The following is a 23,300-nucleotide window of genomic DNA, read 5'->3' as shown; positions in this document are numbered from 1 at the left end:
CCTGCTTACTTACTATAGATTGTAAAATTAAACACTCTTGTACCTCATGAATTGGTTACCAAAATATTATTTGAATAAATATGAAATGTCATAACAATCCTTTAGTTATCCTCGACCCCATTGCTGTTCTGTTTTAGGTTTTTATATTCTTGTTCGACCTTGGTTGAATCAAATCCATTACTACTAGCTATTAAAAATCGAGAGATCTTTGTGGCATTCTGGAAATAGCTTCTTAAATATTCTCATATTACCAAACTGCCTTATTTGACATTCTTAAACATGAGGGTTGACACTATAGTCTAGATTTCGTTTAGTCATCTTATTCTGAATAGGATTTTATTTCTGAGCATTGTTTAACAGTGTGCACATGTCTGCATCCTTGTGTATATGCAGGGTAGTTAAATTGTTTCCACATTTGTCATTGCTGCTTTGATATAAAATGCTAATCTGAGGAGTGAGTTTCCTTACCGTGCATCCCTATTGGTTATTTTAAACACGGAATAAAAAATGTTATTTATATTTCAGGCTGTTGAAAGGTTTGTGAAATGTACTTTAAAAACTGGAAAACCAAGAAAATCCTCAAATTTGGGTCGTAAATATAATAAAATGGTTTAAATTATTAAGTTGACATCAAATTATCAATAGAGATAACAGTTATCTATATCTGCTATTATGCTATTCCAGATATTTCAGATGTAGGATTTATAAGATATAAATCCTTCAGCAATTTTAATTATTCAGCAGTTAGCATCAGACTTACAGATTTACACAGATGCTTATATCCAAAGTGACTTACAATAATTACATTTGTCAGAAGAAAGAAACATATTGCTGTCGGTACAGGAAGAAATAGAGAAGCAAGTGTCAGGCACTCAATCAGATGTAACAGCATTGTGCACTTTAACAGGAATTATTGACTTAAGTACTTTGAGTATGTATACACAGTACACATCTGGTTGAAAAATTGTAAAAAGAAAAAAAGGGCTACATCTTATTATATCTTGCACATTCAAGCTGTTTTCACTTGTACATAACTCATCATACAGTGCATTCCCTGATTGAGATGGAGTGCCATGAGCTCCGACAGATGGACAGTTCAATAACAAAGATTTCCAATACCATCACTTATCTTGTTCTCTTGAGATAGGCTCACTGAAGGACCGTGCCTTTTTTAATGACATGATACAGCCCCCCCCTCCCCCAACCATGGTCAGACAGGTTTGTGACATTAGAAAAACCAAAGGGCTGACTTTAATAAAACATGGGCAGGAAGGAAGATGTAGGTCATGGGCTGCATCTCCCGGTAAACTGTGGCTGATTTATGACAAGGAATCGGCGTTGCACCTCAGTAAATAACGTCCCAAGTGACGGCCACAGCTCACTGGTTTGCCTATGAGACCACAATTGAAAGGTGGACATCAATCCATCACAGGCCTTCTGATTGGCAAGAGATCGATAGACACACAGACTGCTAGTTATCAAGAAACACAACGCTGACTTCCTAAAAAAAATAAAAATCTCAGCAAGGAGGAGTTTATAAAGGTGAGAGAGACAGAGTGAAATGAGGCTGGATAATTAGGAATAGCAGGCAGTTTCTCCCAAAGGGGGTGAGGAAAGAGAGAGATAGATCGAGAGAGGGAGAGAGGGAGAGAGCCGGCTGTAAACTCGTCCCTATCTCTTTAAGAGCAGAGAGAATGAGTGTATGTGTGGGGGAGGGGTATTGGCTGGGGTGGAACAGTCCTGTAATGAGCAGATTTTAGAGGGAGTGGGTGAGAGAGGTATCAGAGAGAGAGAGAGAAAGAGAGTGAACGAGGAAAGGCACGGCGATAGAGAGAGGCAGTATACGAAAGAGCACAAACGATTTGATGGAAATGGGATATCTCGAGCATCCTGCTGCAGATGAGCACTAAAATGGAGAAGACAAAGGAAGGAGAAAGGGAATAATCGTACTGCTGCTTTTTTTTCCTCCTTCTTCTCTCTGCATCCTCATCTCCAGGGCAGAGTCTCTTCCTTAGATCACAGCACCACAGCAAAGAGGGAAAAAAACAGGAGAAATGAAGAGGAACGCCAGGAATTATTGATACAGTCATTTCCTTCATGGCGTGCGTGTAAGGCACTGTGTGTGTTTGTGTTTTGTGTTTGCATTTTTATGGATGCTGTGTGTTTGATAGCAGTCTGGATCGCCCGGATCGCTTGCTTCCAGGCCACGCTATAGACACATCCTCAACTTCTCTGCTACTCTCTCTCTCTCCCTCTGTATTTATTTGATGGCGTACCGGTGTGGTACATCTTTGTCCAGCATCTCTGCCTCCGCCTCTGTACGGTGGCACGCTAGCAAGTGTGGGGATACTGTTGTGTCTCGTTGAGCTGAGGCCGGTCACTGCTGCCCGCCACTGCCTCTGGGACCAGCCGAAAAAGCCTAGGCCCCGGATTGTCTGGAGCCTTCCGCTGCACGGCTAAGGTAACGGCTAGGTGATCTGCCCGGCTGCTAGGCTGCGAGGAGCAGGAGGAGGGTGGAGGAGTAAGTGGAGGAGGAGAAGGAGGAGGAGGAGGAGGAGGTGGAGAGGCACTCGGAGCCGGCGTGCCCATGGGAAATCGCTCGACCAACAGTTGCATCCGACACAGCCGCACGCCCGACGGCCAGGCTTCTACCGCCGGCCCGACGTGAGGACGACGTGGCCCTCTCCCAGCCACAGGTACACAGCGCTCTCTGTGCCCGTCCACCGCCCAGCACGGGTGGATCTCCGAGAGCAACGCCACGAGGAGGGTGGAGCGAGAGCTCCTCCGTGCGACCGCATCCCAACAAGGCCTCCTCCCAGCCGGCTCTCTGTGTGTAGTCCAGGCCCTTCTTTTCTCCACGTTCTGAGGATTTGCCTAGACCTGTTTCATGCATGTCCACTGGAGGCAGGTTTGACTTTGATGATGGGGGGTCGTACTGCGGGGGGTGGGAGCAGGGCAAGGCCCACGGCCGAGGGGTCTGCACGGGGCCCCAGGGCCAGGGGGAGTACGCGGGCGCCTGGAGCCACGGCTTTGAGGTGTTGGGCGTGTACACCTGGCCCAGCGGGAACAGCTACCAGGGCACCTGGGCGCAGGGGAAGCGCCATGGTGTGGGCGTGGAGAGCAAAGGGCGCTGGGATTACAGGGGAGAGTGGACGCAGGGCTTCAAGGGCCGCTACGGGCAGCTGGAGAGCGCGGCGAGCGGGGCCCGCTACGAGGGCACCTGGAGCAACGGTCTCCAGGATGGATACGGCACTGAAACCTACTCTGATGGAGGTAAGAGCACCCAGCCACACCTCAGGGCCAAATAGCTAACGTGGCTAGTGTACCCATCATTGACAGCACTGGTTCGGCAGGAAGTTTGTGCTCCATTGCATCTATGACGAGAACCGATGAAAAAAGCTTATTGATAAAGGTTTCCTGCACAGCTTTCCCCAAGCCCGGTCTACTTCTGCAATATGTAGCACCATGGCAACTGATTAGATGCCACCCAGGATAGTAGAACCCTGGAAATATCTACTTTAAGTCCACTTCACAAAAAATATAAGGCATGGCTGAACCAATTCGAATATCAACTTCATATATTTCTACATTTAATAATATAGGCTACAGCCTAGAAGTTGCATACATCAGAAGTTAATAAAGGGGGTCCAGGTAGAAAGCTCTATGGTGGAAACTACTGTGGACATTAGATAAGGCGATGCACCCCTGTTTTGTGTCAATGCCCTCATGAATTCTCCCATTACACACATCTATTCTCGTTTCTTTGAAACACTCTCTCCCCATGCACTATATATCGCAGACGCCACTCTCTCCCAGTGCAACACAGAGACATCAAATCAGTCCCACTCTTCTCTTTACCCCACCTGGATTATGCTTTGCAACGTCAGTGACGTCTATCTAGGCCGCCTATGGTAGCCGATGCGGCTCCGCTGCCTGCTTTCCACAGGCGGTGGGGACGCGAGAGGAATATAGGGGGTCAATAAGTGATGCAGGGGACCATGGGAACAACAACACGGAATCTCGGTGCTGCATTGACGGAGAGCGTGTTTACCTGCGGTTGTAGCAGATTATCCTTAAGGCGACCACCGCTGACATAGTTTGACATTCCTCCCAGTACCATCACTGGAAGAAGGCTAAACAAAAATTTACAGCGACAATGTTCATTGCTAGGCTGCTTCCAATACAAATCTCACCAAAAAAAAAGACTGCGTCACGCGACAGCGCCGCACTCAGCGCTCTCACGTGGAGGACGAGCGCCGACGGCTGGATTTAGCACGCACGAGTTGACACATTTTCCACAACCCAATAAATGTGGCGGGAATATAGTGCGGCCTCTCCACACAAAGTATGCTTGTTATGTGACACACACACACACACACACACACACACACACACACACACACACACACACACACACACACACACACACACACACACACACACACACACACACACACACACACACACACACACACACACACACACACACACACACACACACACACACACACACACACACACACACACACACACAATCATACGGCAACGACAGCTTCCTGCGGCCTAGCATGACAGATACAAGCCTTATAGCACCATGGATAGCTCCTTAGCAGACGCGAGTCTAGAAAATCAACCTCACCGTTGCCAATCTAGACACACACCCCGCGTTTTGTGATCGTATTTTGTGCATCGTTTTGCCGACTTTCTTGTCGGAAATGACTGCGTTAATGTAAGCAGAATCTGGAGAATACATAACAACAAGCACAATATTGCCTGTTCGCAAAGCGCTTTTGAAGGATGAACGTTTTCCAGACCGAAGTAGGACAGCAAGCTGCATGATATTCTGGAATATTCTAGTTAAGAGTTTGCCCTGCTTTATTATTAGCTCCTATATGTAACATTGTGTGCATTTTAGCTGACATTGTTGATAATGTCCATAATAACGATTGGGATAGCCGTTAATTGTATTATAATGAGTCAGCACAACGATGTTTATCTCATGCTTAATGATCCTAATTATATTAATAGGGGTTCGCTATTCTTATTCTGCCATACTGCCAACAACGAGTAGCCCTAAAAAATAAAAGATAACTAAATGGATAATTAGATCAGTGTGCCAATGAAAGGTTAATGGACATGGGCAATGGACAACACTAAACGATCATTAGTCAAAGTTAATTCGCCAATTAGTCATACAACGATTATTGTGTGTTATAAACAACAGTAGAAATCCTCCGATTTCATATAGAAAACTATGCTGTGGTGTGGTATCATGGCAGTGTTGAGTTGGTATTGGGGGTTGTTTTCCCGAATTCCCTCATTTTAAATAACAATGACCTGATTTAAATTATGAATTCCCACAAAATGGAATTACTTATACATGCATATCGCAAAGTGCATCAGTAGCTTCAGCAAAAGCATTTCCGTTTTTTGCCATTAAATAATTTAAATAATCATGTATCATCTAAATATGTCAAGCAGTGTTTGTTTGTTTGTTTGTTTGTTCAACACAACATTGAACAACATTTGAACAGTCGACATAGCGATGCCAGCAGTATGTTTATAAAAGAGTCGTCTAATCATACAGCTCAGTTTGGCGGGGGGAGTTTCACTGTCTTTGGTTACAATATTATACTGTGTGTCAGCAGGACATGGCAATTCTCTGTTTTGACAACCTAGAGAGGGGTTTGGATTTCACTCACTGCAAAAACCAGCTCATATCGGTGGATGGTACTGTACACCTGAGGCCAATGAATGAGGAGAGACAACACACTGTGAGATCTGCTGTGTCAGTAAATTATCAAACTGAGCAAACTCAGCACCGACCCCCAAGCCTTCTGCTGCCTAGAAGCAGCCTCTGGGACTCTTTACAGCATGTTGATTGCGCTTTCCCTTATATCTTTCATATTTTACAAACAGTATGCTGATACTAATGTTGACATCGTTTGTCAAATGGGATTTTTTTTCCTTTCCTTTCCCTTCATTTAGTTTTTTCTTGCTTCTCCTTCTCCTTCCTCTCTGTTACTTTCCTTATCCGTTCCTTTCCGAATATAATTTGTATTTCCTTTTCTTTCTTACCCTTCCCTGCCATGTTCTCTTTCTGTTCCTGACATCCAAGAACTTTAACTTTTCCACCACACAACACTTCACTAAAACCATATATTTTTTAAAAACAATCAACACATGCTACAGCTTATGTGGATGAACATCGCTTCAGCTTCTAATGAGACAACACAATGTATGAACGTAGCATTTCTCTGAACTTGTTGTCGCTGTCCCTACCCTCAGGAACCTACCAGGGCCAGTGGCTGGGAGGGATGCGGCACGGCTACGGCGTACGGCAGAGTGTGCCGTACGGCATGGCGGCGGTCATCCTCTTCCCACTGCGGACCTCTATAAACTCCCTCCGCTCCGAGCACAGTCATGGGCCTCCGGCCGCGCTGGAGGACGGCACCAACACTGCCACCACCCCCACAGACGGGGTGGCGGCAGTGTTGGCCGGCAGCCCTGTGGGTCGGGGAGGCTTCGCGCTGACCGCCCCGAGCGAGGCAGAGCGCCAGAGGAAGAGGAAGGGACGCTTCCGCCAGTCCATCCTGAGCGGGCTGAAGCTGCGGCGCTCGGAGTCCAAGAGCTCCCTTGCCAGTCAGCTCAGCAAGCAGAGCAGCTTCTGCAGCGAGGCGGGCATGAGCACGGTCAGCTCCGCCGCCTCCGACATCCACTCCAACGCCAGCGAGAACGAGCAGGGCGCCCCCGTGGACGCCACCGTCACAGAGACCTACACCGGGGAGTGGCGGAGCGACCAAAGGGCCGGCTGGGGGATAAGTAGGCGCTCGGACGGCCTACATTACGAGGGCGAATGGGCGGCGAACAAGAGGCACGGCTACGGATGCACTACCTTCCCCGACGGTACCAAAGAGGAGGGCAAGTACAAGCAGAACGTCCTGGTGAGCGGCAAGCGCAAGAACCTGATTCCCTTGCGAGCGAGTAAAATCAGAGAGAAGGTCGACCGGGCCGTGGAGGCTGCAGAGAAGGGGTCAGACATCGCCAAGCAGAAGGCTGAGATCGCCATGTCTCGGTAAGAAAACATTAATTGAAGGCTTTGAAATAGGTCTTCCTTTTTAGCTTGCATTGGTTTAGTCTAGGTTTTTTATTCTAATAATTGCATGATTTTAAAGATACAGTAGTTGCGACTGTACAGCAACGTCATTCAATGCGTTAGGCCTACTTATTAATTCCTACTCTTAGGAATTTGAGACAACATTTTGTAATCTCATCATTTAATTTGGTTTGTACTACAATCGTGATCAAAAACTATACTGTTGCCTACATTTTGTAGGAAGATATTGGAAATCAAGCAATCTTAATTCAAGGAGAAACCATCTGTTACTTTTTAAGGATGAGCCACGCTCGCGGAAAGGCTGAGGCCGCTGAGGCTGTCGCCCAGAAGTCCTCAGAAGAATGTCGGCTTGCCCGGATCGCTGCAAAAGAGCTCTCTCCCTCCTTCCACATATATGGGAATGGTAAGTTAAATGGAGGAGGAGGAGGATTCAAAATGTAGCCTTTAACTTATTATTTCTTTCACCATGTCACAGTTGATTATTCTGCTTTATCAAAACATCAGCTCATTCCAAGTAAAACCTAAAATCTATAGTATAGTAGGCAATATGAAGGCTCATTGAAAGGTCTAGACTATAAATAGTAGCAAACTACGAATAGAAATGTTTGAATATGAATTGTAGTTAATTTTCTGAATAAGGTTCCTTCTTCAAATAAAAAAACCCAGAGCCATTTAATGGATGTGTTACAAATATTTAAATCAAATAAATGAACAGGACTATAAAATGTGATGATTTCAGATTTACTTGCAGTCTTAATGGTAATCTATTTTTCTAAATAATTTCTGAATTAGTTAAATAATTAAATAAAAATATCAATAGAATATAATAGAATACTACTGATAGAGCTAATACAAAACATGTTTTTTTTTTTAAATAAAAACAACCTTATTTGTATCACTATACATATATTCATAGCATTAAGATACACCTGGTCCCTTTATGGATATCACCCATGTAGAATCTGTGCACCCTTTATCATCTAAAATAAAGCATAATAATATGCAACTTTAATACAATTAAAGTGTATGATTTTGTTAAACCATCTCCAACACATTCTTAATCCAACCGAGATTCCTTACTCAAGATCCAGTTTCAATGCCTTCTTACTCCTGTTCCTCTTCTTCTGATTAACATGCAGTGTGTATAATGTCCTCAGTGTGGACCACTGCCAAACCCCTCATTGGTGCTATTCTCCCCCCGCTTTCCTGCTAGGGCTCGAATGTCAGCGACCCAAGCACCAGGACGCCAAGGACAAAGACCACGAGGTCATCTCTACAGGAACAGACAGTCCTGAGCTCTGCACTCCGGACACCACGCCGCCCGTCATAACACCTGATCTCAGCCCTGTGCTGAGCCTTCCCGCCTCGCCCCCCTGCACCCCGGCCAAGCATAGCCACCGTCCCCGGAACGCCTGCTTCATGCGACAGAGCGCTGTGGACGACCAGAGCGGGGCGGAGATACAGGTGCTCGTGGAGGGGCGGGGCATGGATCTTCACCGGGGCGGGGCCAACACCTGGACAGATGATATGTATCCCGACAGGGGAGGCAGCAGCCGCTCCACCACACCCTCCCTTCTGGAGGAGCAAGAGGGCCAAATGAATGGCCACGAGCAAGCCCCTTTGACCAATCACAAACCAGGGGAGAAGTCTGTATCCAATCACAAGTCCCGGGAGCACTCTTCTTCCTACAGAACGTGGGACCACTCTTCATCCAAACAAAAGCCCTCAAAGCATGCCTCTTCCAATCATAAGTCGCGGGAGTATTCCTCGTCCAACCACAAAACATGGGATCACTCCTCATCCAATCACAAGCCCTGCGAGCATGCTTCTTCCAATTACAAGCCACAGGTGCACATCTTATCCAATCACAAGGCCTTGGAGCATAACATGTCCAATCACATGACTTCCGAGCATGCTTCTTCCAATCACAAGTCCCAAGATTATATCTGCTCTAATCACAATGCAAAGGACCACATCTCTTCCAGTTACAATCCCCGAGAGCACGCCTACTCCAACCACCACCCGCCAGAGCACGCCTACTCCAACCACCATCCAAAGCAACACGTCTCCTCCAACCACAAGCATAGCGAGCACGCATTGGTGGACGGCCTCCCCGGGGGCTGGACTGCGGAGAGCACCCTGAGGTGGAGCCCCGCCCACTCCCGCCTCACGGATCACGACGAAGAGAAGCTCAACGACTACACGGTGGACATGAGGCTGCAGTCTTCCGACGCCCGGGGCCTGGGCCAGGGGTCGCCCCCGCCAAAAAGCAGCAGGCTGCGGTCCCGAGGCCTGCGGCCGGTGAGGGAGGGGTCCATGGACTCGGTACAGATGCTGGACAACCTGAATGTGGGGGCGGAGCTTGAGGACTGGCCTCTGCACAGGGACCTCACCCTCTCGCCCCCCCTGAAGTCGCAGCCCATCGCAGTGGAGCAGGAAGGAGAGCATCTCACCCTCAAATCAAACTCAGTGAGCAGTTACACTTCACAGATTACACTCGTTTAGCGATGTAGCCCCTCATGTATCGCATTAGCGTGTATCATGTTATGTGCTCCTGAGCATTGTCAAGTTATGACGGCTTTTCAGGGATATTTTGCGTTAGTATCGCGTGGAATTCTTTTGAACTAACCTCTTTTCTCTCTCCTTCTCCTTCTCCTAGGGCTCCAGCTCTATTCTGGTGGTTATGGTCATTTTACTCAATATCGGAGTAGCCATTCTTTTCATTCACTTCTTTATTTAAGCTTCTACAGGTACGATCTATAAGACTAAGACCTGTTACCTACAGTATACTATTATATTACATGCTGAGATGGACGTCACGCCAATTCGACTGGAGCCCAACACCCATGTGACGGACATAGCGAAGCCTTTCTATTGTTGCTACTGGTCTTTTTACCTTTGTTGAAGCCCATTTGAGTTTTCTATGGCGCCATGGTTTATTCGGAAAGGTATAAGCTTGGGACCATGGTGAAAGGTATTTGTTAAACGTCACAGGAACGCAAAGCGTGCAGCTTCAAAATAGTGTGGTGTAGTAGCATGCATGGGTGTTTATCACCCGCTGTAAAATGGAGCGACGACGACACAGACAGTCTCCACCATTTGTTTTCTACTCTAGAGAATAACAGAGCACCCCATTGGCCCACCTACTGCGACTACCATCGAACAAAACCCCCTGCCTAAAGCATGGCAAACACACATCAACAATCCCTTTTTTTGCCTTTTACTCCTGTTGTCCCCTCCTTGCCCCACCAACCCATCCCTATTAGCACTATGCGCTACAGAACTATGCTGCAAGATTAGATCCATTTTAAAGGGCTCTGACATTATTTTGTTCTCTTTTTAACACAAAGTACATGAACACAAGCAAGCGTCGCATGAGGCTGTGTAGAATTTAAAAACTGCATTTTTCTATCCCTTTAACATTATTGTTATGGTCTTCGTTCAGAATTCAAATTTGTGGCACTTAATGTCTAGGCAACTGTTGACGTTGGTGCCATTTCACCCACACAGTAGAATCACAGAATCTCAGATTGAAACTTCATTGATTTATTGCTGGTCATGATGTTCTGTGGTGGCTCAGAGCCTTGAAGCAAATAGAAGTAACTTCCTGGATTTATTGTCAATTAAGTGGAATTTATGTCAACCCCACCATTATTGCTTCTGCACACATCCATTTCTAATGCCACCCTCCCACATGCGCACACATGTACACGGTACACACATTTATGTACTAACATATAAAGGAGAATTCAGCCTTGCCCCTTTGTACAGCTTTGAGACTGTTATGTTATAACCACTAATTCTGATATATATGTGTATGTGTCATTATATTCAAGTTTGTTTTTGCAGTTTGCAAAACAGAGAGAATGCTGAGTGCCTCGTATTTACTCACTTTAATTTGTCTAAACTTAATTTGAACCCCCTTCTCCTCTTCCCCCACCCCCCACACCCATACCCTAACAACAGCCCCTCTCCCTCAGCCCTAGACAAAACACCCATCCAGGCTAAAGGGAGTTGAGTTACCTTCTATATGAGAAAAGGTGTGCCTACTCTCACCATTCCCTGAAATGGCATGCACTGTTTTGTCTCTCTCTCTCTCTTTCTCTCTCTCTCTCTCTCTCTCTCTCTCTCTCTCTCTCTCTCTCTCTCTCTCTCTCTCTCTCTCTCTCTCTCTCTCTCTCTCTCTCTCTTCTCTCTTTCTCTCTCTCTCTCTCTCTCTCTCTCTCTCCTAAGTCCCCCCTTTTTGGAACAGAGGAAAAAGGGAAAATGGGGTTTCTACAGTGTCACATCCCGACACTCTGGGCCGGATGAGATTTTTTCAGCATGTTTGTTTAGCCTGCTCAATCTGGTGTCAGTTTGTGAGTTTGGCCTTGTGTCTCTCTATCCAGCAACACAAGCTACATGAGACATGGAGAGCCGTGTAAAATAAACGCTAGCTTTTAACTCTCAGTGGATACTGAAATGTCCAGAGTTTATGAATGATATACAATTAAACTCTCTGCTACTGTATGTTTTATACTTCGCACCCGGTGGCATCATCATGTTGTGACATCATTGCATGCCCAAGCATGCTCTTTCTTACTCTTTGGTTTATGAGGTTGTTTCGAAGTTAATGTCGAGAAAATAATGAAATGTTTGAAATTATTATGCGATTGGTGTGGTTATTATTGCGGTCACACAAATTCACATATTTCAAATGAACAAAAGTCAATATCCCTATTTTGCTAATAGAATGATCACATTAATAATGACATCACGTTTTAATAACAATACAACGATTATAATATATAATAATAATACTATTATAATAATTAACAAAAACAATACATATGAAACACACTGCAATACATCCCTGATATGCTTCAGAAGTAGTGTACAAAGAATGTACCTTATGACCTTCATTTTTACATTTTTGTACACATCCCATAATATATTAATGATGACTGGATTAGCATTGTTCAGTGGAATAAAGAAGACAGCTGGACATAAACAGACAGCATTATATATTTTATATGCACTACGATGGGCTGACATCAAGCAAGTTTGTTCATATTATTGGCTGCTGATGCTGTTTTCCATTAAACACGCGAGAATGGTCATGCTGTTTTTGTTTTGAAGAGATGTTCTCAAACACCATTCACTTCACTATTCTGTTCTCACACATAAACCATCCATCTTCTAAGATCTCCCGACCTCACATTCTAGATAGGAGGGCAATAAAGAAGTTTGGTAATAGCCACCTGAGGCCCAGTTATAGATCATAAATTGTCCTTTTATTGGGCATATCAATTTATGTGGGTCATACTGTTTTTTTTTTCCTCATAATTGATAGGCCAACATCGTTTCTCTACAAATACAATTTTGATCTAACTGAAAAATAAGGCAATCATCAAATAAACTTATATCATAGAGGCATGACCCAAAATGAAGGAAAATAAAACACGTTTTTGCAGCTCAAGGGGATATTATATACAAAATTAACGACCAATTATTTGGTCATTTTATATGCTCGGGTGTTTTCGGTGATTTTGTAAATGTGTCATTATGATAATGGCGGAGGGGGGGGTATTTGACATTCGCGTACATAGCGCACTCTTCAGGCTGTTAAGCAGACTGCTTTTGAATTAAACAGTATTAACAGTTATTCATTACGATACACTTTGAAAGACTCGGGTGCCACTGCCGATCTAAAGTTTGTCTAAAAAGCTCCCCAAATGCAGTGGATAAAAAGCACCCTTCCCCGGTGCATGTGCGCGTGCACGTAAAAGTGTGCACGCCCGTATCTCTGATCAAACATAATCACTATAATCATACACTTTGACGATTTTTTCTAAATTAATACTTTGCAGTATATCAGTGTCCCAAACTTCGGATTTCGACATTTGGTTACCAAGTATAAAACTGTAGCGGACTGCGTGGCGGTTTCCGGTGTCCGTTTGAGGATGGCGTTTGGGTCCAATCGCATCTCTGCCATCGCTAATCTTCGAGGGCCAAAGAATCTCGAAGGTTGCCGACTCCCGTGTTGAGAAGGGATCAAAATCCACACCTAGTCTCTCTATGTAAGTAAATACGTTGCATTGTTATGCCGTAGCCACGAGTTATATGTTTACAAACGTGATATGCTTGGCAACAGGAGGGGGATGGTCCCTGCAGCCCTGGAAGGCCTACATACGGCTTTTATAGCCAGACCATTAATTGCGGCCCACCGTCTTGTAAAACGACATTCGGAATCATCGCTAACTCCCTTGATTGTGTCAGCCTCCACTGGGCTTCTTCCCGCCTGCATGATATGCGTGCTTAGGTGGTTTATAGACTATTCTTTCGCTGTGTCTTTTGCATTGTATGGACTTGATTCGACAGTTGTCCAGTGGATGGAAATGGCTTGCCAGCTCCACCAGCTAAGCTAGCTAACCCATGTAGCCACATAGCGCTGTCTATCATCTGGAGGGTTTCGGCTATGAAACGCCCCGTATTAGAAAATTACAGTTTAACATTATATTTCCTTTCCTTTTTCGCACAACTATGTATTAAACTGTGTGGAAAGTGTACGCGGTTCATCGTGCAGTAATTCGGAATGTATATACATCAGAATTTGGGCGAAGTTGCCGTCAGTAAATACATTTTTCAAGCTTAAGCATAAACATTCAGTTGATCTCTTCTGCATAACGTAATTACCGGTTTTAACATTTTCGAGGAAGCATTCCACCGGTCTACACACCAGCTCGAATATTTACGACAGCGACAACAGTGTATACTGATGACTACCGTTACAATAATTAACAAAAAAATACGTGTTGGGCCTGTTTTGGAATGACTCCTTTTATAGCAATATACAGCATTCATATTTGCACATTGAAATGCCCCAAACTATACGACCATACATATCTTATCGTTAACCAAACACTATGCTAGTCGTTGTTCCCACCCATAAAAATGCCCGGCCACTCTCTAAAGAGTATTCCTATATCATGCATATGCCATGTATGCATTTAAAATAACCTGCTCTAAATCGCCAATGAATAAGTTCCAAAATGCAACATTTTATATTGACTTCCATCCGTATTTGTTTCCCCCATTTCTTGTTGTAATTCTTTTTTTTTTTTTATCTTTCCTCCAGGCTACAACACATATTTTAAGGGACGTTTGTAATCCGGGATATAACAATCACCGCCGCGTCCACACCGACAATCATAACATTGCATCCTCCGATAGAACGACAGAACCTGAGTGGAAGCTGAATCCTTACATGCGTAGTGGAAGGATGACGGAGGCGTGGCAGCAACAGCAGCATGCAGTGGCTCCACCCTCCGTGGTGCACACCCTTCCCCAGTCTTCAGACAACCCTCTGGGCTGTGCTGTTTATGGAGTAGTCCTGCAGCCGGACTCGTCCCTACAGCAGCCTCAGCATAGCCAGCATGGGCAGCAGCACGCCGTGCCAGCCCAGCAGCCCTCCTTACAGGTGGGGGGCGAGAGAGGGCACAAGTGTGGCGCCTGCGGCCATGATATCTCTCACCTGGCCAACCCACATGAGCACCAGTGCATGGTGAGCCAAGACAGGTCCTTCCAGTGCACTCAGTGTATGAAGATTTTCAGCCAGGCGACGGATCTTCTGGAGCACCAGTGTGTACAGGTGGAACAGAAGCCGTTTGTGTGTGGTGTGTGCAAGATGGGCTTCTCCCTGCTCACCTCCCTGGCACAGCACCACAACTCTCATGGCAACGGCAACAATCCAATGAAATGTTCAATCTGTGAGAAGACCTACCGTCCGGGCTCTGGGAACGTCACGCCAACCTCCTCTGCTGCAAACCCTCAGCAGCCCTCAACTGGGGAGACGTCCGCCAGCGGCGCGGCCATCAGCGCCTCGTCCCCCCCAGCGTTTGAGGCCTCTGCACCTGACCGGCCCTACAAGTGCTCGGTGTGCCACAAGGCGTTTCGGCACCTGTCTGAGCTGACCCGTCACGAAAGGGTGCACACCGGCGAGAAGCCGTACAAATGTGACACGTGCGATAAAAGTTTCAGCCAGTCGTCTCACCTGGCCCACCACCAGCGCACCCACAGCTCTGAGCGGCCGTACAAGTGTGCCGTCTGCGAGAAGAGCTTCAAGCACCGCTCCCACCTCGTGCGCCACATGTACGCCCATTCTGGCGAGCACCTGTTCAAGTGCAACTTGTGCGAGATGCACTTTAAGGAGTCGTCGGAGCTCCTGCACCACCAGTGCCAGCCGATAGGCGAGAGGCCCTTCCGCTGTGGCTCCTGTGGTAAGAGTTTCAAGCGCCCCTCCGACCTGCGGCAGCACGAGCGCACACACTCTGAGGAGCGCCCCTTCCAGTGCGAGGAGTGCCAGATGAGCTTCAAACAGCAGTACGCCCTGGTGCGCCACCGGCGCACTCACAAGAACCCCGCCGACCGCCCCTTCAAGTGCAACCTGTGCGACAAGGGCTTCCTGCAGCCCTCCCACCTGCTCTACCACCAGCAGGTCCACGGCATGGAGAGTCTATTTAAGTGTGCGTCCTGCCAGAAGTCTTTCAGCCAATCGGGAGAGCTGCTGAGGCACAAGTGTGGTGGGGAGGTGGAGAAGCCGTACAAGTGCGACGTGTGCGGCAAGGGCTACAAGAAGAACTCCACGCTGCAGCGGCACCAGAATTCCCACTGTACCGAGAAGCCCCTGAAGTGCTCCCTGTGCGACCGGCGCTTTGTCTCGTCCTCCGAGTTCGTCCAGCACCGCTGCGACCCCACCCGCGAGAAGCCCCTGAAGTGCCCCGACTGCGAGAAGCGCTTCAAGTACTCGTCGGAGCTGCAGCGCCACCGCCGCGTCCACACCGGCGAGAAACCCTTCAAGTGCGCCAGCTGTGACAAGAGCTTCAAGCAGCGCGAGCACCTGGCCAAGCACCAGAGCGTGCACTCGCGGGAGACCCAGTTCAAATGTGTGTGGTGCGGCGAGCGCTTTGTCGACCTGACGGCCCTGCAGGAGCACACGGTGCAGCACACGGCCGAGGGGGATAGCTTTCCCGCTCCTCCCTGCATCCCATGATGATTCCAAGACGTGAGGCGCTGCGTCCGGGCCCCTCGGTTACGATGTGCAGTGTTACCCTTGAGGCGCAGTGGGCTTTCGTCTACCACCACATTCATAGTCTTTCATATAACCTGCACCTGTTTTTTGAATTTAGTATTTATTGTAACATTTTAATGTTTAAAGATTAGGTCCGTCCCACAGTTAAAATAAGAAAAAAAATGCCACAAGCCCTAGATCCACGGGGAATATTATTGACATCATAGCCCTCCCCAGTCATTAGGAAGTCATGAAGGACTTAAAAGTAGTTTAAAAAGGCATGTAATGTTGAATGAGAGAACATCATATTTTGTTTGCAGTAAAGTGTGGGACCTTATGTGCTTGCATGTGATTGTATGTTTTGTGATTGGTGATTTCTTAATCAAGTAAAAAAAAAATCATTTTAGACTAGTAGGCAATTCCTGCCCATGTAAAAATGTTAGAATTTCATGTGCCTTTTTATCAATTTTATTTGTATTCAATTACTTTACACTCGCTTCTGCTACAGCCAAAAACAACCCTTAAACATTAATACAGTGACTGGCTTGCTTAACTATCCTTTCACGTAGACCTAGATATTACCATTTGTTTGTGCATGAATATTTATCATACTTTTAACATAACTGCTGTATTATATTTAAAAAAAAAAGTTTCCTTCTATAAAGAATCCCTAGAAAGAAAAAAAAATCATGAAACTGTATAGCCTGTGTCTTATCTGTGTTGATGCATCTTTGTATTAAAATAAATGGCACCTACGTAACTAATCCATACGTATCATGCCATACCAACACCTGCCATGTGCAATAGACCATGCATAATGTAATATTTATGACTACTGTCTACTCTTTGTTTCAATATATTATAGATTGTGTGTATAAGCTCATGTAAACATTGAAACATGTATAGTGATTGTGTTACCTGCTTTTCTAGCCACTATGTACAAGCTTGCTGTATTTTGCAAGCATATTGGAGATACAAGTCCAAACGAGTTATCACAAGAGGTTACGATTATTTGCAAAAGGCTATGTTGGCAGACTTGCTACATTAGTTACTGTGTGGTAGAAGCCACTTTTATTTTTAAAAACTGATCATGTTAAGTATATTCTCACAAGTCCACACTGTCCCTTGGCTAGCACATTACAAATTACTTTATTCTCAGTTGCCTAAAAATTGTGGGTTTGTGTCTTTTACTGAGGATGAAGTCTAAGTTTGTATCATAGTTCATTCTGTGCATTTCCAGATTAAATTAAATCTTTTCTTGCACTGATAATAATTCCAAGTGATTGACAACAGGAATGAAGAAGAGGAGGAATGAAAACAATAGTTTCAGTGCAGATGCTCCAACTTTTTTTCTGGTGGGAGAAGAGCAGTGACGCATTAGAGCTTTCAGTGATATATAATCAATATACATTATCTTCACTGTATACAGACAGCAATTAAAATAAACCACAGTATCAAAACGAACCAAGATGTCAAATTGTTTTCATCCGTATGAGCACTATATGTTGACTTGGATTGCCATAGCCCTTGCTCGCTCAGTGGTTAATTAGGTCGCCTATCTAACTGCGAGCCTAACTATAGGAGACAAACCAAGCAGGCGCAGGAAGGCGTACCATTGGTTTGGTAGGCTGCTAGAGCAATTACACTGGGGAAATATGAATTTGCTTTTAAAACTGTTGTCGGATACAACACATTCATGTTGGGTGGAAGAATTTGTTTTTTTGTAAATAAAAAAGATGAACGTTAAATTTTATTTTATGCAGGCGACAAAATCAATTCAGGTCAGTCAATCCCTGTTCCAGCTATTACTTCCGGGTGATGTTTACCGCAACAGAGGCAATCATCACTTATTATGGATCTAGATATAACGTTTCATTTGTATTTTATAATCTCCGATCACTAATGAAGATTAATGTACTCATGTTATTTTTTTACATGTACCGTTAATAACTTGGCATACAGTTGGACGACGACAGAGGATAGTAAACTACGCATTACTGGAGCACTACGGGGCGAGCTAGCAGCAGCATAGCATTGAGCTAAGCTACATATCGGGTGGACTTCCTCTCCTCTCGACCATTTCTACAGCGAGGTAGTAGTGTTAGCGTGCTAGTAACACCCTCGGATATATGGATCCCAAATGACATATTTGCTTTAGATTTCATTTCACCGGTTTTTTTTTCCTGTTCAAAAGTGTGCCGGATTAAAGGGTTACGGGGGACCATGAATGAATGCGTCCCCTTAGGTTTCTATTGGTTATTGAGCTAACGCGAGCTAAGTTAGCCTAACTGTTAACGTTAACGAGCGGCTGCTGCTGCCAAAATCGATCGCCGTTGGCTGGGTGGTAGATTAATTTTGTTAAGTCGGGTCTAATATGCGGTACTTTGGGAACAATTCTATTACAATTTGGCAATTATAGAAGCCCTTATTTGTATTTCTCTTGTCTACCTCAACCCATTTCTTCTCTCCCAGTCTCCTCTAAACTGGCGGTCCACCATCACATACTGCCTAACAGGCTGATAAGGGGGCTCCGACATTCATTCATCATAGCATTGTTTATACGCACTGCAAGTTCTTCTGACCGATACGTTTTGGCTACAGACGTATGTCAGAAAGGGGCGAAACCATCCCATACCAATGCTAAGTTCTACACAGAGGTCATAACGCCAAACATCCCTGTAAGTCTGTGCACTTCTTTCCAACCCGTCGCCAAGAAGACTGTAGTGGAAGGTAAACCACCTCGACATCGAGCGCCCAAGCTCGCAATGCCCGGTTCCACGGCCAGCAGCAAAGCTCGGGTGTACACCGATGTCAACACTCAGAAGAGCAGGGAATACTGGGATTACGATGCACATGTGCCAAGTTGGAGGTATTGAAACGTTCCCCAAGTGCCATATTTCTGAAGATATTTTATTCTGGATAACAAAGTATTGCCCTCCTTGTATTGGCTTTCTAATCATCCAAACATTGAGAGATGCTATACAAGTGCCAATCTGTCCAAATACCTTAAGCGCCCAAAGTTGACATCCTGGTTTGAGTGTTAATGAGACTATTTCACCTTTCATTCCAGCAATCAAGACAATTATCAGCTGGTGCGCAAATTGGGTCGAGGGAAGTACAGTGAAGTTTTTGAGGCCATCAATGTGAGCAACAATGAAAAAGTTGTAGTCAAAATCCTCAAGGTGAGTTTGACATAAACGTATTATATCAAAACGTAGTTGTTTGTATATTTCAGAAACATTACATGTAATCATATTGCTGTAAATAGTTGAATGTGAAAAGTATTTGGCAGATTTGAATCTCAAAATGAACATGGATCTCTTCTACAGCCTGTCAAGAAAAAGAAGATTAAACGTGAAATCAAAATCCTTGAAAATTTGCGTGGGGGAACCAACATCATTCGCCTGGTGGATACAGTCAAGGATCCTGTGGTGAGTCAGGAGCTGCAAAGTGCTTTTGCGGCATTTCAATGCTAGCGATGCTACACAAGTCTTGCTTATGACCGCGCGGGGATGTGACGACAACGCCAGCTCCATCTGCTAGTTTTATTTCTTACCTTTTCTAAGTCTAAGCATTCTGCCGTCTTCTCTTTTGCAGTCCCGAACGCCAGCGCTTGTGTTTGAGTTCATCAATAACACAGACTTTAAGGTACTTTAAAACCGCTAGATTTCCCACCCATATAACACACTGATCTCCATGATTGGTAACACGCATGACCTTAATGTTGTTTAGGATCAATTCAAAGCATTAGAGATGCAGGTCCTCCTTCCTATCAGGTTACTAATATAGCCTACAATTTTCCAACACTTCAATATGATATTATAGGAGCTTTACCAGAAGTTGACAGACTTTGACATCCGTTTCTACATGTACGAACTTCTCAAGGTATGTGCATTTGAAATCCCTGAAATTTAAAATTGCATTTGAGCCTTTTAAAACCCGATTGGAGGGTTGGTCGGTAAACGCCTTACAACACATAATGGTAAATCATGGGTGTCAAAGTATGTGTTTTGTTCTCTACAAGGCACTGGACTACTGCCACAGTATGGGCATCATGCACAGGGACGTAAAGCCCCACAACGTGATGATCGACCACCAGCTGAGGAAGGTACTTGCTGCAGACGCTCAGCCCCTTCCCTTTGAATGAATCATTAAATGATGAGTTCACTATGTTGCACCAAAGGGCCCATCCCCATCCCTGTGCTGATCTAGCTGGGCTACAATGGAAGTCTTTTGAGCGTTTGAAAAGATAAAAACATTTGTTTTGGTTGAACATGTTTCATGTTGTATTGATGCATGTCCCTGTATGTCATCCTGAAATAATGTTTGCAAACTGAGCATTGACTAAAAATGTATGGGCTTGGATAGTCAAATTTCTTTAGTCCATTTATTTGGTTACAAAGCTGTAGCTCACATTAGCCAGCTGACTAACAGTCTATTTGCATCGGTTTCACGGCAGTAATTAAGATGTTGTAGCATTTTAAGGACAATGGATTGTTTAGATGTTTACATGTAACTCCATTGACATCACATAGTTTCATGCTGTTGGTCCGGAAAGTTATATTTAGCCTATAATGGGTTCCATGCCCATTGTACTGGTAATAATATGATCTGGTCCACAGCTGATTTGTATTGTCATCTTATGAGGACATATCAATCTTAAGTAGACCATTTACGACAAACAGAAATATAGAGATCGATCTGGGTTGATGGAAGTTCATGCCAGTGTTGTTACAAGAAGATTCCCAAGTGATCTGTCCCACACGGTTAACAGCTTTGACGTTCAGATAGCATTGTTAAGTACCTTGATTGAGTTTTTCTTGTGGCTTAGTAGTTTTCTCTAAATACGTCCCACATACCCGACGGTCAACTAAGCAGAGTTGATAAATGTGTAGGGGTGATCAGCCTTTTAGGCAAGGAAAACGGTAGCCGATGGAAAGTGGTGCCTGAGCTGCATCTACAGCTTGGGACTGGCCAGAATTATTATTTGCCTCTCTGATAGATAAAGGTGGCCGAGTTATTCCACTACCTAACTATTCAAATCCAACGTACGTCAGGAATGCAGTTAAGCAGTTTTTCAAGCAGCACTGTGCCAGCCCAACAGCGTGCCTTTGGAGTGGATATGTACAGATGTTTCAGGGTAGTGCTAAGTTTATGAAAGAATGGTTTCAATTTGACCATGGCTACTCATTCATTGCTCGTTTTGTGACCATGAACATACTGAGTTATCAATGCACCCTGAACTTCCCATTTGGATTTTTTTCTTTTCCTTTTTCCTTTAAAGCTCTTTGATTCTTGCCCATGTCACTACTGAAGCCTTTGTGAAATAATGGTGGACCGTCCTCAGTCCACTAAGTCTTTTGTAATGAATGTTACATCCTGTGTCCCAGCTGCGTCTTATAGACTGGGGACTGGCAGAGTTCTACCATCCTGCTCAGGAATACAACGTCAGGGTGGCGTCACGCTATTTTAAAGGGCCCGAGCTGCTAGTGGACTATCAGGTATGAAGCCATACTTATTATTATCTGCAAAAATATACGCTTCTGTTAAAGCAGCAAGCTGTAGCACTAGGGCTCCCATTGTTATTGTTTAGGTCAGACAATACATTGTCTGTCAATACCTAATTTGGACTAATTTATGTATTTCTTTCTTTGGACCCTTTTAGATGTATGACTATAGTTTGGATATGTGGAGTCTAGGCTGTATGCTGGCAAGCATGATCTTCTTGAAAGAACCTTTCTTTCATGGCCAGGACAACTACGATCAGGTATTTAGTCCAGAGAGCCAACGATATGATGCTCCTCTTGCACTGTTCCAGATTCTGAGATTTAGTGTTTCACCATGCTTCGAAAGGTCAAGGAAACCAAAGCAGCCCCTGGGAGTTTACAAATGTATTTTTTGGAAGGGTTTTATTGTTCATAAAATCCTAAAAAATAAACGTTCAAACATACTATGCTTTGATGGTAAATAAATGCCTTCAAAATGTATTGTCGATAATCACATTTTAATCTATGCCATAGTCTTCAGTATCACTAGGACATATATTGTAAAATCTGTCAATGTCACAATCGTTTTTTTTTTGTATAATGTCTTACGATTAATGTACAATTACATTTCAAGTTTATATGTTTTTCTAGTTTGCCTAATTCGTTTTTTTTCCCTGAACCAGCTGGTCCGCATTGCCAAGGTGCTGGGGACAGATGAGCTCTTTGGTTACTTGCACAAGTATCACATAGAACTTGACACACGCTTCAAAGACCTGCTTGGCCAGTAAGTTTAAACAATCCTTTAACAATGCCTGAGATATGTTTAAAGAAACAAATGGGTGCACTTTGTCCTTCCCCCAACATGGCATTCATGTCGTGACACTACTGAATCTTAAGTCATATAGTCGGGAATCAGCTTTCGGATATTTAAAATGCCTTCATTTACTTCAACATCAAACGAAAGGATGAAAGAGTTGACTGCCTTCCGTTCAAGAGTTGTCCACTAACATGATGAAAGCAGTAGTTTCCATGTCGGTCCTTACTCCCTCTATGCGTCACCAAAGTCTCATGTAGGTCCTTTGGACTTTAAAGGTGACATATTATATGAGTGAGTGTGATTAGCCATTACATGCCGTTTTGAAAATCGGCCTCTTCTGACATCACTAGTGGGCGTGTCCACCTAGATGTGTGCTGGATAGATCAGTCTACCAGCCTACCCAGTGGACTGTGTAGCAAACGTTGCTCCTCTATCCGTCATACATCTAGGTGGAAACGTACACCTGTGAGGCTGATTTTCAACGGCTTATAAGGTTTAGTCACACTCGCACCTGGTGGTATAATCTGTCAACTTTTTAAGGTGTGACAGCTAAAAGTGCTTTACAGCTGTGTGCTTTAAAGCACACAGCTGTGTGCTTTAAAGAAAACAGAGTTTTCTGTCATTTCAAATGACACGACAGAAACACTTTGGCTGTGGCGGCCAGGGTTTTATCGTTTGAATTTCAAAATTAATGTTGACGTTTCCTTGGAGTCTCTCACTGTGTGACATGCCCCCTTTTGCCCCCCCCCCCCCCCCCCCCTCCCAGGCAGACAAAGAAGCGCTGGGAGCAGTTTGTCCAGACGGAGAACCAGCACCTGGTGAGCCCCGAGG

At 44.8% G+C, this 23,300-nt stretch overlaps 3 protein-coding genes across 5 annotated transcripts in view; all 3 read left to right on the top strand.

The window, feature by feature from the left end:
* Positions 1 to 1,678: 1,678 nt before the first annotated feature.
* Positions 1,679 to 11,761, top strand: jph3a (junctophilin 3a). The gene is made up of 5 exons (XM_060070931.1): positions 1,679 to 3,273; positions 6,289 to 7,075; positions 7,396 to 7,520; positions 8,331 to 9,586; positions 9,777 to 11,761. Exons 1-5 carry the CDS (start codon positions 2,892 to 2,894, stop codon positions 9,855 to 9,857), a joined length of 2,631 nt encoding a protein of 876 aa, XP_059926914.1. The 5' UTR covers positions 1,679 to 2,891; the 3' UTR covers positions 9,858 to 11,761.
* Positions 11,762 to 12,879: 1,118 nt separating this feature from the next.
* On the top strand, positions 12,880 to 17,630 carry LOC132471703 (zinc finger protein 319). Its single transcript, XM_060070933.1, has 2 exons — positions 12,880 to 13,176; positions 14,235 to 17,630. The coding sequence occupies exon 2, from the start codon at positions 14,364 to 14,366 to the stop codon at positions 16,146 to 16,148; it is 1,785 nt and encodes a 594-aa protein (XP_059926916.1). The 5' UTR covers positions 12,880 to 13,176; positions 14,235 to 14,363; the 3' UTR covers positions 16,149 to 17,630.
* A 322-nt stretch (positions 17,631 to 17,952) lies between these two features.
* LOC132471712 (casein kinase II subunit alpha'-like) overlaps positions 17,953 to 23,300 on the top strand; it is a 9,925-nt gene continuing 4,577 nt past the window's right edge. Inside the window, exons 1-12 of one of the 3 annotated variants that reach the window (XM_060070944.1) lie at positions 17,953 to 18,002; positions 18,129 to 18,258; positions 18,881 to 19,035; positions 19,237 to 19,348; positions 19,496 to 19,597; positions 19,764 to 19,814; positions 19,992 to 20,051; positions 20,191 to 20,274; positions 21,557 to 21,667; positions 21,832 to 21,933; positions 22,336 to 22,436; positions 23,236 to 23,300. The exon at positions 23,236 to 23,300 is cut by the window's right edge and continues 84 nt beyond it. In XM_060070944.1, the coding sequence (XP_059926927.1) occupies positions 18,932 to 19,035; positions 19,237 to 19,348; positions 19,496 to 19,597; positions 19,764 to 19,814; positions 19,992 to 20,051; positions 20,191 to 20,274; positions 21,557 to 21,667; positions 21,832 to 21,933; positions 22,336 to 22,436; positions 23,236 to 23,300 (892 nt within the window). In that variant the 5' untranslated portion in view covers positions 17,953 to 18,002; positions 18,129 to 18,258; positions 18,881 to 18,931. Of the gene's footprint in view, positions 18,259 to 18,638; positions 19,036 to 19,236; positions 19,349 to 19,495; positions 19,598 to 19,763; positions 19,815 to 19,991; positions 20,052 to 20,190; positions 20,275 to 21,556; positions 21,668 to 21,831; positions 21,934 to 22,335; positions 22,437 to 23,235 lie in introns of all 3 variants that reach the window. The other 2 variants (XM_060070943.1, XM_060070942.1) reach the window with 2 other exon arrangements.

Source organism: Gadus macrocephalus, chromosome 14 (assembly GCF_031168955.1).
Source record: "Gadus macrocephalus chromosome 14, ASM3116895v1".
Classification (NCBI taxonomy): Eukaryota; Metazoa; Chordata; class Actinopteri; order Gadiformes; family Gadidae; genus Gadus; species Gadus macrocephalus.
The sequence above is the reverse complement of the archived record's forward strand: the minus strand, read 5'-3'. Positions and strand labels throughout refer to the sequence as shown.

Coding starts and splice junctions, on each gene's coding strand:
- LOC132471703 (XM_060070933.1), top strand. CDS start 14,364: ATGCGTAGTGGAAGGATGACGGAGGCGTGGCAGCAACAGCAGCATGCA.
- jph3a (XM_060070931.1), top strand. CDS start 2,892: ATGTCCACTGGAGGCAGGTTTGACTTTGATGATGGGGGGTCGTACTGC. Junction 7,076..7,395: donor GCTGAGATCGCCATGTCTCG/GTAAGAAAACAT, acceptor TTACTTTTTAAG/GATGAGCCACGCTCGCGGAA. Junction 7,521..8,330: donor CTTCCACATATATGGGAATG/GTAAGTTAAATG, acceptor CTTTCCTGCTAG/GGCTCGAATGTCAGCGACCC.